The 16,028-nt window shown below is 45.1% G+C and overlaps 1 protein-coding gene across 1 annotated transcript; it reads right to left on the reverse strand.

Moving 5' to 3' along the window:
• Nucleotides 1-1,712: 1,712 nt before the first annotated feature.
• GEM (GTP binding protein overexpressed in skeletal muscle) lies at nt 1,713-14,666 on the reverse strand. Its single transcript, XM_017538107.2, has 5 exons — nt 14,399-14,666; nt 12,489-12,828; nt 5,500-5,576; nt 4,488-4,692; nt 1,713-3,054 (listed from the first exon to the last, which is right to left on the reverse strand). The coding sequence occupies exons 2-5, from the start codon at nt 12,817-12,819 to the stop codon at nt 2,777-2,779; spliced, it is 891 nt and encodes a 296-aa protein (XP_017393596.1). The 5' UTR covers nt 12,820-12,828; nt 14,399-14,666; the 3' UTR covers nt 1,713-2,776.
• Nucleotides 14,667-16,028: the final 1,362 nt, after the last annotated feature.

Raw genomic sequence — 16,028 nt, forward strand, 5'->3', positions numbered from 1 at the left:
TTTAAGATGGAGTCTGGCTCTGTTACCCAGGCTGGAGTGCAATGGCACAATCAGCTCACTGCAACCTCCGCCTTCTGGATTCAAGAAGTTCTCCTGCCTCAGCCTCCCATGTAGCTAGCTGGGACTACAGGTACACACCACCACGCCCAGCTAATTTTTGTATTTTTAGTAGAGACAGGGTTTCACCATGCTGGCCAGGATGGTCTCGAGCTCCTAACCTTGTGATCCGCCCACCTTGGCCTTCCAAAGTGCTGGGATTATAGGTGTGAGCCACTGCACCTGGCCTTAATGGCCTAATTTTCTTTTCCACATCTAAATCATCTTAACAACGTTTTGCATCATATAAATTTTATCTAATGGAAAATGTGCAACCATGAAATGAACCTCTCTTGAGCTCTTTACTGTATGGCAGTTTAAAAGATGTGAATCTCACAACAGACTTACAAAGTGGGTATTATTAGCCACCCCATTTTGCAGATGAGAAAACTGATAGCTAGAAATCTTTAATCTTTACTCCAAAAGCCATGATGCTAAATTCCACAGCTAAAATTCACCCATCTATGTAACCTGAAATTTTACTTGTATCATCAATCCATGCTATTCTAAGATGCAAATCTTAGGGATTCTAAGATGCAAAGTGCATAGAAATGGGAACCTTTGTGCTCAACTTGGAAAAGGAGAAAGAACCACAAAAACAGAGCAGAGACACCCTTTAAAACTGTGTCGTTTTAAGGCCAAGCATGATGGCTTATACCTGTAATCCCAGCACACTCTGGGAGGTCAAGGTGGGTGGATCATGAGGTCAGGAGATCGAGACCATCCTGGCCAACATAATAAAACCCTGTCTCTACTAAAAATAAAAAAATTGGCCTGGTGTGGTGGTACACACCACCTGTAGTCCCAGCTACTTGGGAGGCTGTGGCAGAAGAATTGCTTGAACCCAGAAGGTGAAGGTTGCAGTGAGCTGAGATCACACCACTGCACTCCAGCCTGGGTGACAGAGTGAGACTCTGTCTCAAAAGAACAACTGTGTCACTTTAGGGAATGTCTGAGGTCCCATGATTGCCGCCATCAGTGTGTGTCTGACTACAAACTCAGAAAGCTAGGGAGATGAGAGTGAAATAGGATGCATATACATAGGGCCAGGGAACATGAGAAGGGAGAGCACCAGGAAGTTCCATTCAGCAAAAGGGCTGCACACAGTCACTGGATAGCTGCCAAGTGATTAATGTCAAGCTGTATTAATGTCAGAGAGGAGAATTTGGTGAAAGCTTTGCCTGGCTAGATCTCAGGCTGGAAATCACTAGCTTCCTTTATTTTATTTCCCCCTAATCCTTTATAACTTCCTCTAATGCCTTAGATAAGCTTAAGACCATGAGCCTCCAGGGAGCAGAGTGAGGCCCATCTGCTCAGTCAGGCATGTGCCAGACCAAAGTAAAAGGTCAATCTGGCTTTTCCTATAACTTAGCATTGAGATAACCCCAAATACTTTCCAATGGTATCAGCCAAAAATAACTTTGCATTATCATGAATCGTGATTCCAAAGCAGAGCTGTCAGGGATACTCTTTAAAACAGATGATTGCTGGGCTATTGCTAATGAGAAAAAGAAAGAAAACAATAGGTATATGTCTCTTTGGAATGTGCTTGCTCTAAAGGCTGCAGAAAAATAATCCTAATCATCTTGCTTGGGAGGAAAATCAATCAAGAATGGCTTTTTTCAAATATTTTATTTCTTTTATTATAAGACATATAGGTAAAAACTTGCATATTTTGAAAAAGGTAGAAAATGGTAATAAAATGGATATTTTTCTTATTAAGAAATATGTTCATAAATATGCTTTATCAAATGTTAAAATGATTATTTTTGCAAAATAATAATAAATAGAGCAGAGCTGTGGCGTACAAGGGTCAACCAAGGTACTGGAAGTTTTTATGCTATATGTTTTATAAAAATTCAGACTTTGGATTATACATTAAAAATTGACATTTTACACTCCAGGGTATCAATAATTCTGATTTTTAAAATATTTTTATGATGGCTCCACGAATTCAAAAATAACAAAACATAAAAGGTGGTTTGACTAAATAGAATCTGCTTCAAATAATTTCCCCCTAAATAAGAAATTGTAAGATATATAATTTTTGAGCCTATAAGGGGTACATGTATCAGTTGCCAATTCTATAAGTATTGGTGGACGTTGAAAAAAACTGTTTGCTAAGCCTTAGTTTCCAGCAAGGTCCACATTATTTCTTTTCACAGTTTGATGGAGCAGTAATAGTCATGATTCTGATGAGCCTAGTTCTATAATTCTAGCTCCATGGATCTTAGATACGCAGAAAGTTTTCCCTCTTTTGAATAAACTCATTGACAGCTTTCTTATATTTGTTTATGACCCATTGGCCTCAAAGTCACATATCAGAACACTGGGCAAAATTTTAATGATGAAAAGTTCTTGTTCTAGGCATTCTTTGTAAGCTTTACTTCTCTACTATCCAAAAGAGAAGAAACACATGAGAACACCAAACACATCCTCTAATGAGTCTTGGGTGTTCAAATAGCAAGGTCAGGCTTTTCCTGGAAATAAATACTGACTCTTTACAAAGATCTTTCATTTCCCATGCATCATGTGGCCCAAGAGGTTAATACACTAGCTCCCTGCTACAATGGGGGAAACCACATCTAACAATACTTAAGTATCCAATCTAATATAGATTATTAGTCCCAATGGCCTTCAACAATGTCCATCAAAGGGACATTTGGGTAACTCTGGGTTCCTAGAGCACAGAGAGGTCATGGCAGGATTTGGACTTAAGCTTGAAGGCCATATTCTTGTTGTTTTTGGCCACGATCTTGCCCCAGAAGCGCCTGGCTTTCCTGGGCATGCTCTCCTTCCTTTTCTGGTAGGCCAGCCGCCGCTCGTTCTTCTCCTTGCTGTCCCGCCGAAGGCGCACCTGCCGCACGATGCCCTCAAACAGCTCCTTCACGTTGTGCTGGACAGCCGCGGAGGTCTCGATGAACTTGCAGTCGAACACCACAGCGCAAGCTCTTCCTTCTGGGAAGCAAAGGAAGGGAAAGAGGTCAGAGGGGCTGCGGGGCACAGTCCTGCATCGCACACAGTCCAGCTGGATGGTTCTTCGAGGTAACACTAAGTCAGTCACATATGCAGTGGATAGAGGACGCTCCTGTGGCACGGGCCCTCCCAGGGCATGAATAGAAAATGTCTCACTGGAGGATCCCTGGAAGCAAGCGCGATGGGCTTTAGACCTGGTCCACCACAGATTCACTGTCTGAAGGTCCCATTTCATCAAATAGAGTGATATTAGTTACAGCAGTAAAAGCCATAGCCTTAATTTACTGCAGACTTAACAATGTGCCGAAAACAAGGCTAAGTTCTTTGTAAACACTGTTTTCAATGTCCACAACAATATTGGAAAATACATTATTACCCCCATCAAATACATGAAGAAACCGAGGGGAGTCTCCCCTGCAGGTGAAGTTTACACAGCCTGTAAGTAGCAGCGAATCCGGGCCTGCTCCATTCTCAAGCCCATACTCTTAACTCTTTCTCCTGACCCAGTTTCCTGAATTGAGAATAAGAATTCTACTACTTGGCTTTCCTCTCTTGAAAAAATATAAAAATTTCTTTAAAAAGCAATGATGAGATATCTTTGGAAAAAACTGAGAATTTTACAAATCTGTAATTCAATTAAATTATACAAGCCTTTCTGAGACAGTCTCAATTTCAAATATTTCATTGTGTTTAATGTCCATGCAGCAAGATTTGGTTCGGAAAAATACTGTCGACAGTTGTTCCTAGTAGGAAGACATTCCCAAACTAATGTGTACATTGCCTCTATTAGTGTGTGCGCAGTCTTTCCTCCTGAGCAGGGCCTGGAAATGCAGTGTTTTATTTTTATAATTGTACCAGGGATCAAGTCTGAATTAGGCCAGTAAAATCTCAAGGGCTGTAAAAGCACCTGGGTGCCCACTCAGCAGACAGAGATTTTCCCTGAACTAAGTATGAAGAAGAATATGTGACACCATCGGACTGATGCCTTAACTGAAATTTCGGAAGCCAGGGATGGGGAGTAGGACAGTGTTTCTAGGGTGTACAGGGACCAGAGTCAGCCAGAGTAGAATTCTTTTTCCTCAATGAAACTTTCTCACAGTTCCCCTAAATCAGAGTTCCCTATCCTTCTTGCATGAAGATACTCCTTTCATTTCCCTGTACTTGGAAATTCCAGGAAACCCCTTGGAAGCAGGAAGATTAGCATCCTGCAGGTAGGCCACATGGACAAGGGAGAGCAACCAGTGTGGAGGAGACCCACTGCAGCTGTAGGAGTCTTAGAAATACACCTAAAATTTCATATAGCATCTTAATGCATCCCTGGACCCAGCCTCCTGGAAGGAAGGAAGAGCCCCTGACTGAAGGAAATGCACGTGGCCCAGCAATTGTTTCTACAGTACTGGCTCTACTCCTCTTACCTGATACAGACACTTCCCGGCACCGGACTAGGTCACTTTTGTTGCCAACCAAAATGATGGGGATGTCCTCTGTCTGCCGGGCCCTGCGGAGCTGGATTCGCAGCTCAGATGCCTTCTCGAAGCTCGCTCGGTCTGTGATTGAGTAGACAATCAGGTATGCGTCCCCGACCTGCATGCAGTGGTCGTGGAGCCATTCATTCTCCCCCTAATGAAACAACAAGATCTTCTGTGAGTTCAGTTTGACCTGCGGAATGAAGCGTCAGTTACCAAACAAACAATATGTGTATCCTAAAGTACCCTTGCTTATAGAAGAAAGGAAGAAATTGCTTCCAGCTCTCCAAAAGCATTGGTCTTCCATGCCTACAAGATGTTTGGTGGCTGGAAAGATTGCTAGCCTGTCCAGTATTTATGTTGTATCCAAAAAGTTTTTACTTTTCAATATCTTCTGCAGCTTGAGTTCATAAATTACACAACTACTCTGCCAAACAGCATTTCCAATTTCTACTTAATCTACCATAAATGAGCCTTTTCTGACTTCCCAAAAACTCCCTTTTGCCTTTTCCAAGTGATGAAATTAAGAATACTTTTGTGGGAACTAGGAAGGATTTTCAATAAACGGAAGTCTACCACATAAGTTCTGAAGCATTTTAAAATCTTTAAAAAGCCAATGTTGCAAACTAGTATTGAGAATCTCAACTTCAGATGAGATGGATTTATGTTATTTAAAATAATAGTCCATGCCTGTTTGTATTTTCCCTAAAACAAATACACATTTTTGGTGTGTTTTTTAATGGAACTAAAGGCAAGTCACTACAACTTGCTTGTTATTCAGAACTCATCTGTGAACGGCTTGTTCCTCAGAACGGTCTCATTCTTAAGCATGCTTTTAATCAAGAAAATGAGCCCACCTCATCTGCAACACCCACTGTATAGGACAAGGTCACCCTCACACCAAACAGCTTGTTGGAAGGAAAACCCCGAAGGAATTTAGGGAGCTACAGGCTCTGCATACCTTATTTTCCCACATATCCAGGAGTATAATCGTTGCACTTTCCCCATCGACCATCAGGGTTCGTTCATATGTATCTTCTAGAAAAAAAAAGAACAAAGATATTGGAGTCAGGTGAATATGCAACACTTCTTCATAAAAGGGTCATGTAGAAACTTATGCTAGAACATAAACTCACTAAATATGCAATTAACTTTGCAAATATAAAGACATTTTCAAAGGCAAATTTCTATTTTTTGTCACTTTCAACAACATTCTACTATAGTCCTCCAGCAGAGCATATCTCTCAAACATGCATCACTAAACCACATGGAGTAAAAGCCATTTGTTTTCATCATTCCTGGACCTTTTACATGGGAAAATTATTTATGAGGATAAACTTAAAGACTTTTGTCTCATATTCAATTATTAATGCTATGAGAAAACATTAACTGCCCAGTGAAACTGTAAGCCCCATTTTCATAAGTCCATTGTACCTTTCAGTGGGTAGTTACTTAACACTCACTGGCAATTTCAGGAGCTTTGAGCTCAGAGGTACTGCTCCTCTTTGGACAAGTGCAGGAAAGAATCTTAAGACTCTCCCTGTTTTGGCTGTAGTTTTCTTCCTTTTAAAAAAAAAAATGCTGTTCCCTCGGAATAAATGGGCTTGTTTTTCCATCTTGAGTATAACAGAAATTCAGCCTCCAGCTCTACTTGGTAATGGAAACTTTCCTCCCTACACCCGAGCCCAGATCATGTGTAGGTGAAGGGTGAGCACAGTAACAGTACGATGGGCCAAAGCAATTCCAGCCTGGAAAAATCCATGGCGGGGAAGGCGTAGAAAGGGTGCAGTGGGATTTTTGCAAGTGGGATTTCCACCATCCCAATACAATTGAGCCTATCCTCACTCTATTTTCACAATGAGGTTTCCTGTTTTAAATTTCATCTTTTGAAAATTATGACTTTCATAATGATTTATCATTTTTCTACTTGTTCTTTTCGTCTAGAATCTTCTCCCTCAAATATCCACAAGGCCTATTCCCTTACCTCCCTCTGGGGGAGGGGCTTCCCGGCTGTCCACTTAAAATTGCAACACTTCTCTCCCACAGTATTCTTTCCCTGCTTTCTGTTTCCCCATCGCACTTATTGCCACCTAACGTACAACACATTTAACTTATTTATTTTATTATTTTCTGTCCCTCCTGCCCTTCCTCATAATGTTAGGTCAGACATTTGCCTCTGTGCTGTTTACTGTGTCCCTCGGCACATTGGTACATTGCTGGTGTGCAAAAGTGTGTGCAGTGAACAGATGATAAATATTGCATTGTGGCTGCGAGCACAGGCAAACCCGAATTCGAATCCAGGTGTCGTCTCTTATGAACTCTGTGGGTCTGGGCCACTTAAGCTCTCTGAACCTCGGTTTTCTTCATCTGTGCAATGGGACTGATAATAGTACTCACACCTTTGGGCTACGTGACAATTACATATATTAAGCCTGGGCACAAAGCAGAAACTCAATGTTAGTCATTATCCCTTCTTCGGGTGAAGGAAGCTGGTTTTTGCCATACTCAGCACTTCCTCACTACAGATAAATCCTAGCTTAAGAGAGCTACATTGGAACCAGGGCATTTCTTGTTTTATAGTAGCAAAGCATTTATGAAAAACACTGCTCCTGGATCAATGCTTTATCATCTAAGAACTGGAACCAGGAAAGGTTCCTTATAGAAGGAAAACTTGGACAAATAACAAGAGAGTTAACCAGGGATGGCCCTGTCTCTCTGTGAGTTTCTCCCTCCTCCCACAGTGTCATTCTTCTCATCAGTAAGTGTTTGCTACTGGGGGATTAAAACTGTCACGCCCATCATGTGTGCCTGCTCACAACACGCAGAAGAAATGAGACCACAGTGGGACTATTCGGATTACGGGGCGGGGGCGGGGTAGAGCCTCACAACCTCAACATGCAAATTTGACAATGCAATGGAGACCATCAGAGCTTGGGCAGCACAGAGCGGGGACAGGCCGCTTCCCACAACAGGGTTCTTAGCTTTTCTCTAAATCCCTCCCTGCACTCAGACAACTCCTTCAATGATGGAGGAACTTTCTCTGCCCTCAGCCCACCACTCAGGTACAGGGGACTCACTTGAGTGCCCAGTCATTCAAATAGAAACATACTGTGTTCCAGTCACTGATGGAAAAAGAAAATCCAACTTTCTCCTAGCTTAAGAAACATCAGAACAAGTCTAGAGAAAAAGTGGACTGAGGATCACAGCCATAAAAGTAGAAACAAGATGCTTTGCTGTTCTAGAAGCTTCCTGACAGGGTCGTTGTCTGACCTTACCTCTGCCTGAAAATCACTGTGTTGGAGGGCCTGGGAGGTTAAAGCAATCCATCTCCTCCCTACTCAGCACGTGTACTCCCCTTTACCCCCCACCCTAGTACAGGAGTTTAGATACGGCCTCTGGCTGTGTGCACCAGGACCCTTCCAGCACACATGGCATCCCTCCCCTAACCAGGTGCAAGCCTGGGAATAACAGAGCTCTAGGTTTCTCTTCCTCTAAGTTGTTCAGCTCATCTTTTATCCTTTTCAAGTGCTAACCAGGTAAGAAGAAGGGAACGAAGGGAATACCAGGCTCTAGGAGAGCTCTTTCAAGTGTGCTCCCAGTTAAGGTGTGGAGAAAGGTTTGGGTGCTGATTAGCCTCTGTAAGCCTTTTCAGTAGCCTGGGTCAAGAGTCACCCCCATTTCTCTAGTGCTCTGGAAGAAAGCTGGGGTGTCTGTGCACTCTCTGTGTAGCAAGAGAATATATGCTGATGGGGACGGCCAGAGTTCTATGGGAAGTGATGGTGGTCAGCAGCCACTTTCTCTACACCAGTTTGTCTTTCTTATTTGATCCCTCTGACAGATTCTCTCCTTGATCAAACTTTAGTCAGGCTCCTCTGAATCCTCTTCTCTACCCAGCCTCCACCCTGGCCTTCTGCTTCCATACTTGCAGAAACCAACTTTAGCAAGAATTCTGGTAAGTCAGTTTAGTGTGACTCTTCCCACCTCCAATATCTGATCAAATTCCTCATCCTCCACCTCTGATGTCTAAATCCTTGGCCTGATTTCAGCAAGGATCCCCCTAACCTTGACATCTCCTCTTAGTAAGTTTCCATCCTCTAACCCCCTCCTACCTGCTCCTTGGCCAAGTGCACACTTGCTCTTGCTCTTCTTGTTATCTCTCGCCACTACCGGGATGCCTATTGCAATGGTCCTGAATAAGGTCTTCCTGACCATGTTAATGATATTTTCGCTAACACTCCTTGTGCTTGGAGTTGAGGTCCCTTCTGGCTCAAGTGCTGTGTGTGCATCCTGCACAGTTGTTCTCTCACTGCCAGAACTGGCTCCAGCAGCACCTCAAAGATTCTGAGGCTCCAGTATCCCTCTTCCCGAAAACTTTCAGCTGCTTCCAGCTTTCATAGCTCAGGGGATCCCAAAGAACCTCAGAAGAAATGCCTGCTGTATGAATACTGTCCCCGCCTCTGCTGGCCCTCTGCACAGCTCGAAGGGTCCCAACCAACAGTGACCAAAGTGGACAGAGACTACAAGCAATGAAACCACCACTTTTAAAAGATAAGCACATCAAAAGGAAATGGTAGATTCAGAATGAGCTCTAACTAATGCTCATTCCATACTTACTAGGTGCCAGGCACCATGCTCCACGCTCAACACGTTATCTCCTTTAATCCTCGTAACACCCTATGAAGGAGGCATTACCCCCATTACACTAATGAGGCAGCTTGAGGAGGCTAAGTAGCTTGTCCAAGAATACCCAGCTAAGTCAGTGTCAGAGCTGTGTCTAAACCCATTCATCAAACCTCAAGCCCAATGCGGCTTCCTGTACTTTGCTGTGTATGTGTGGTGTGCCTTCCCACCTAGCTCAAGGCTTCCAAATCCTAGTTGTCCCGAGGGTCCAGCTCAGAGACCACCTCTTCCATGAAGCTTATTATTATTATTATTATTATTATTTTGAGACCGAGTTTCACTTTTGTTGCGCAGGCTGGAGTGCAATAGTGCAATCTCAGTCATTGCAACCTCTGCCTCCCAGGTTCAAGCGATTCTCCTGCCTCAGCCTCCTGAGTAGCTGGGATTATAGGCGCCTGCCACCACGCCTGGCTAATTTTTTGTATTTTTAGTAAAGATGGGGCTTTCACCATGTTGACCAGGCTGGTCTTGAACTCCTGACCTCAGGTGATCTACCTGCCTCTGCTTCCCAAAGTGCTGGGATTACAGGTGTGAGCCACCACGTCCAGCCAACCATAAAGCTTTAAATCTACAGTCAGAAGTAATCTTTTCCCTTCTGAATTCCCACAGCACTCTCCTTACACCACTTTCAAGACACTTATCACATCCTATCTCAATTTCTACTTGGTGTATACATTATGCTCCATTGCATACCGTGAGCATCTCCATAGAAGAAGCCCCATGACTCTTTGCATGTCCCCAGAGTGCCTCACCAAGCTCTGTGCTATACATTCAGTAACTTCTTAGGAATGAACAAATGAATGAACGAATGAATGAATGAATGAATGGGATTCAGTGTATACATAGAGTCATAAGATTACTGCAATATAACTGTAACAATATCCATCTTTATTAGGAGAAAAATTATGAGAATATTTTGTTGATTTTTTTTCCTATGATAAATGCTGAATTAAAAAAAAAAAAGTAGGGGTGTGCCTTAGAAAACCTTCCTCTTGGGAAACAAAGCCAACTACTGATTCTAGCAGGTCCTACAGATTCTCTATGTAAGAAGCTAGGGAAAGGATTCTCTTTCTTGTGACTGAACCCAAATCCTGTGTCTTTTCATGGTCCCCTGCAGTCCCAGGATCGGCCATATGCCTGATGCCCAATGTGCTGCCATATCGGGCATCTCTCTCTCTCTCACTCTCAACAAAGAAGCTCCCCAAATATTGGGGAAGCCTACCTTCCTGAATTCCAGGTATGAGTCAGTCTCCTTAACATTTTGTCCCTGTGGGAATATCACCCTCTGGATACACACCCCTCCATTCTAATGGAAAAACACGTTTTTGAAAGTCTGCTATCCACTAACTTTTTCCCAATTCTTCCCCCTTAAAAACAAAAAACAACTCCCAGTTGATCTCTTCCTTATGTCAGCATCCCAAGCACTGTATTGTTACTGCTTAAAATATTAATGGGACCCTGCTCTGCAGCATAGCCACTGGCACTTTGCCCATTACTAGGAGCCATGGTACCCCAGAGCTTAGGACTGAGTCAGACATGTGGCTGATGCCCAGTGCACTGTCATACTTAGTATTTGGAAGCTAAATCCTGGGGCTGCAGGGGGCTGTGAAAAGACCCAGGATTTGGGTTCAATCACTAGATTTGAATCCTGGTCACATCATGTACTAGCTTTTTCACCCTGGGAAAGTCACTTGACTTTGTAAGCCTCCATTTCTTCACCTGTAAAATAGGGATATTAATACCAGATTGATTCAGGTATTATCAGCAACATGTGTGGGAAGTACTTAACACAGTGCCTGGAACACAGCAGGTTCCCCAGAAATGGTAAAATGAACTGAACTAGGATTATAAAATCCCAAATTCTAAATCCACCTCCCTTATAGGATGATTCTGGATAAGCCACTTGGTCTCCCTGAGACTCAGCTTACTCGTGAGTACAAGAACGCTGTGAAGACCAAAATAAACAGCGGCAAATGTAAGGCACCTAACAAGGCGCCTCTCCCATTGTAAACATTCACCCCATTATAAACATTCACTCCAAAAGTTAGACTCTCCCTCCCTTTTCTCTCTCCTAGCAAGTCACCTGCCAGCCTTTACAAAGAAAGAGAGAATCAATTGTACAACACTGGCCCTATTTCTCCCTTGACTCTCGTGAGATTCCAGAAGCAAGGAGAGAAATCGATGTTACATCAATGACTCATCATTTATAGCCCAGTTTCTGAGCTGCCTCATGAAGCAGTGAACACCTTGACACTGAGACAGTCAAGAAGAATAAAACCTCCAGATGAAATGGGCTGTGGGTAGTGAAGAATAGCATTCATATGCATCAATGCAGGGGAGAACTGAGTCATCACTAAGACACCTCCCTATTCTGTGATTCAGTTGTGAGTCGCTACAGAACACAGACAGACCATGTGACTTGGGCAAACACCGGGCAGTTCTTTCTTCATTTCTGTAATTGCAAATAGGAACATGTAGCTACCCTGATCACATACGCTCAGACTGAAGTCGTGGCTGAAAGATACCTCACGGACAGCATTGGCTATCAGGATCCTCATATTACTTCCCAGAACACAGGGCTGTGCTTTACCCCTAACTGAAGAATACATGCATTTTGAGATAATGTCACCTCAAAACAATTTTGGACATAGGCCAGGCCCAATCAATAAATAGATGAATGAGACTGTACAGGGAAAATTGTCTTGGAAAGCTGTCAGACTCTATACATAAAGTATGATTGTTATACTTCACATTTAAAAAAAATTATACTATTTCAAATACAGATTTTAAACTATTTTACACCCACAAATGTTTCTAATATTGGTGGAAGCAAACTGATGGATCCATCCTAACAGCTTTTCCAATTGGCTTGTTTTAGGTATAACCGTGGAAAAAGGCTGTCTATACCAAGTTCCGGGAAGAACATTCAAGCCAGAGTCAGCAGAAGTCAGAGGTGGGGCGCTGACCCTCTGGCTCTGCCCTCTCTAATCAGCCTGCCCAACCCATTTAGAATTGGAATCTGAAAAATTCCCTTTCTGGACCAGGTTCAATAGATTTTGGTCCTGTCTACAAGCATTTTCATTTGCTTGCCCCAAGAGCCTGTGCCTGGACTTTTCTGGGGACTTGGTGCCCCCATCAATTGTCCAAAATGCATAACCTCAGCTCCCAACTGTGCAGGTAAATAAGCTACCCACCCTCACTCTTTCCATCTTTCCTTTTTCCAGGGACCACCACTGATGGAGAGAAGCCCACTGGGGCTGGGCCACCTACCTCCCAGCACCTCGCAGTCGCTGTCCATGCTGTCATGTATTCCTGCAAAGATGTTGGCCAGAGTGGACTTGCCCACCCCCTGCTCCCCTATGAGCACCACCCGGTAATAGGTGTTCCCTGACTCAGAGGAGATGACTGAGTCTGTGGAGTCGGAGGACCAGCTTCGGCGGCACTGGTCCTCAGGGGCAGCAGAATGATGGCTGCGGTGGCTGTACTGGTGGGGCTCTTTCTGGACCATGAGATGTCTGCCATCAGCCGGGATGCTCCAGCGCTGCTGCTGCGGCTGCATGCCCACAGTGCCCTGGCGCATGGTGACATTATTCAGAGTCATTGTTGGGTCCTGGGAAGCAAAGCAGCCAAGATGGCAGCATTAGTAAGCATGAATGAGAGCTCAGGGGCTCAAATACATGGTCAGTCATCAATAATATTTTGTTAGATGAGATGAGAAGCAAGTATCCCTAACATAAAGAACACCAATTAAACGGTCCCCAAACCCCAACAAGACAGCTTTCAACTGGACACACACACATAAACACACACTGCCCACACTATCAGTAACCAGCTCCTCAGGCAGACTGTCATTTGCACAGAGAAAAAAATACTGTTCACATCACCCACTGCCCATGGGCTTCCTCCTTCCTCAAAGCAGCCTTGGATCAAAGATCTGCACTCAGTGCTGGCACTAAGGCAGCTGGAAAGAACCAGCAGCCTCCAGAGACGGCTTGAAGAGCAACAAGTTAATGCTGCTGGGGACCAGCTGGCCAGGTTAGCTGCTCTTGTCTAAACTTGGCTCTTAATTGCACCAGCATCCAGCAGGTTTTATGCCTCAGTGGGAAACACGTGGCAATGACATCACCCCCTGCACCCTGGCTGGACTGGACAGGCACGTATTGGAACTTCCATGTATAGTAAAGTTGCCTTGATGCTCTCCAGCTGTCTGGAAAGCATCCACCTGCCATTATTGGGGGTAGGGGGCACATTTTCTGTTTAAAGTTTATGCCTCAGCTGTGCCCTCTTACCCACAGATACCACTTTTAAAACATCCCAGCTCCAAACCTAGACACTCTGGCAGAGAAATGACCTGCTCATGTTCACACCTATCAAATTTGCAGAGAACGTGCCTCATTCTTAACAAACCACGTCCACTCTCAAGAGTTCTTTAATTCAACTCAGATTCCTTTTTTGATACAGGGTTTTGCTCTATCACCCAGACTGGAGTGTAGTGGCATGATCATAGCTCACTGCAGCCTCCAACTCCCTGGCTCAAGTGATCCTCCCACTTCAGTCTCCCAAGTAGCTGGGACTGCAGACCCGCACCACCATGCCCACTAATTTTTTAAATCTTTTTTTTTTTTTTTTTTTTTTTGTAGAGACAGTGGGCTCACTATGTTGCCCAGGCTGGTCTCGAACTCCTGGAGTCAAGTGATCTTCCTGCCTCAGCTTCCCAAAGTGCTGAGATCACAGGCCTGAGCCACATTCTCAGCCCCACTTCTTGAAGCAAATCAGGACTGAAGACTCCCCTAAATGATATTCAGCAACTTCACTACAACTTTCCCTTTGCAGACTACCTCCCCTAGCTGGGAGGTCTGTTTTTCCCGGCTACTGGGGACAAAGTATAAGTTACTCACATTGCAATCAGCAACATGCACAAACATTCCTCTCCCACCCTCACCCCCACACTCCGCACCCCAACACCTCGCCACGAACCAGGACGACCACGGTTTCTGAGTGTCAAAAGCAGCACGTCAGTTGGCAGACTTACATCCAAACAACAGACACATAAAGCATCCTTAAGGGCTGCCCTCTCTGACCACTCGATCTGTAGGAGGAAGGGACCCTCCCACCGAACTGAACGAAGGAACCTGCTGATAAGAAGCGACATCCTTTGTACTTGAAGCTCTGACCCTTACCAGAAAATCCCAGCACAGAACGCACGTTCCAGGGGCTCTTTTCTCAACTTCCAGAGTTCTGCGGGCTGGGAAACGCCCCCTCACTCCCTGCTCCGTCCCGGGCTGCCCTCCCTACTTGGCTCTGCCAGATCGGCGTCGGGGCGTCCGCGTATCGCGTGGATCAGCGCTGGGATTCCTGGGCCACCGAGCGGGGAGTGCTGCGCGATGCCCGCCGTCCGTGCCCGCCGCCTGCAGCCGCCTCGGCCTCGCGGTTTATAACCAGCCCCGCCGACCCGCCGCGGGGCTTTTCCGTGACGTCAGCGCCCCTGCCGGGAGGGGGCGGCTCTGCAACAAACTCGGAGTTGCAGCCACTTGGCTAAATCAGTTACTCGCAGTCATGTGACCACTTCTCTCTCCATTTAAAAAATAATGACAGTTCAATCCTGGGCCTCCTTTTTCATTTTATTTTATTTTTACCAGGTGAACACAGGAAAATGGAAAAATACACTAAGTGCCACTTTAATCGCCTTTCCCAGCAAAGCACTTGCGAGCTGTCGGGATAAAGGACGGAGAGAGAGGCAGGTTTGAGTTGCGAGCTCAGGCTTGCCAAGAAAACAGGGATCAGCCTGGAATGCGCAGAGACTTTAGCCTCCAGGATGAGACTGCGGCCACCTTGAATGGACAACCGCACCTTCTGCAAGGAAGACAGCCTCTTCCTGCCTCCTGTCACCTTCTCTCTGGATAGGAGGAAGCAGACGGAGCTCCACAGGCTTTGTGTCCCTTCTCTGGCAAACATCCAGAGACAAGGGGCCAGACAGAGGTGAGGAAAGGGGACAAGGCCTTGAAAAGGGCAGTTTGGGAAAACAACTTAATTGAGGATCCAAGCAGATTGTGCTAAATATTGCTGGCCCTCCTGCTCTGGGCCAGAATGCTGAGGCTCCTCAATCAGGGAATTTAATCAGCATCCCAATCAGCAGCATCTCTGTACCAGGCTCCCTGGCGAGGCTGCGCCCTGGGCATGAGCCAATACAGCCTGGCCATGGGGAGGAGCGCAGAGCCCAGGTCCTCTCTGAGAGACTCCTGTGAACAAATGGAAAAGGATAACTACTACTACCATTTACTAAGTACCTCTGAGGACCTCTGCTTAGTAGGTACTGTTAGGCCTCCTGGGACCTTAATCCTTACTGCACTTCTGCAAGGTGTCTCTATTGCTACCTTCATTATATGGAGGAGGAAGATGACACAGGGCCAGAGAACTTGCCCAAGGTCACACTGCTGGTATAAGTGGCAGGGTCAGCACTCTAAGCCTGGTTTGCCTGACTCTCTGCACTGCACTACCAAGTGAAGGATTTCAATGACCTCTTTCTGGGGACATGGGTATTTCCCAGACTCTGTGTCTAGAGAGGATGCTAGCCTTTCCAACATATCCATGCGCTTTTTCAGCCAGCTTCATCTCTGGGTTGGCTGGTGGCTCTGGGAAGCAGCCAAAGGCACCAGCATCTGTCAAAGCAGCTGGATTCTGCTGTGATTAGAGTCAATTCGAAGTTATCCTGCAGGCATTTATCTGCTTTGGGAATTAGCTACATAACCAGCTGCTAAGACCTGTCAGTTCCCAAGCTAGCAAAGGTGGAATCCATAGAGTAATGGAAAA

This window comes from Cebus imitator, unplaced genomic scaffold, assembly GCF_001604975.1.
Source record: "Cebus imitator isolate Cc_AM_T3 unplaced genomic scaffold, Cebus_imitator-1.0 Scaffold109, whole genome shotgun sequence".
NCBI classification, from domain to species: Eukaryota; Metazoa; Chordata; class Mammalia; order Primates; family Cebidae; genus Cebus; species Cebus imitator.

Coding starts and splice junctions, on each gene's coding strand:
- GEM (XM_017538107.2), bottom strand. CDS start 12,819: ATGACTCTGAATAATGTCACCATGCGCCAGGGCACTGTGGGCATGCAG. Junction 5,577..12,488: donor CGACTGCGAGGTGCTGGGAG/GTAGGTGGCCCA, acceptor TTTTTTTTCTAG/AAGATACATATGAACGAACC. Junction 4,693..5,499: donor TGGATATGTGGGAAAATAAG/GTATGCAGAGCC, acceptor TTGTTTCATTAG/GGGGAGAATGAATGGCTCCA.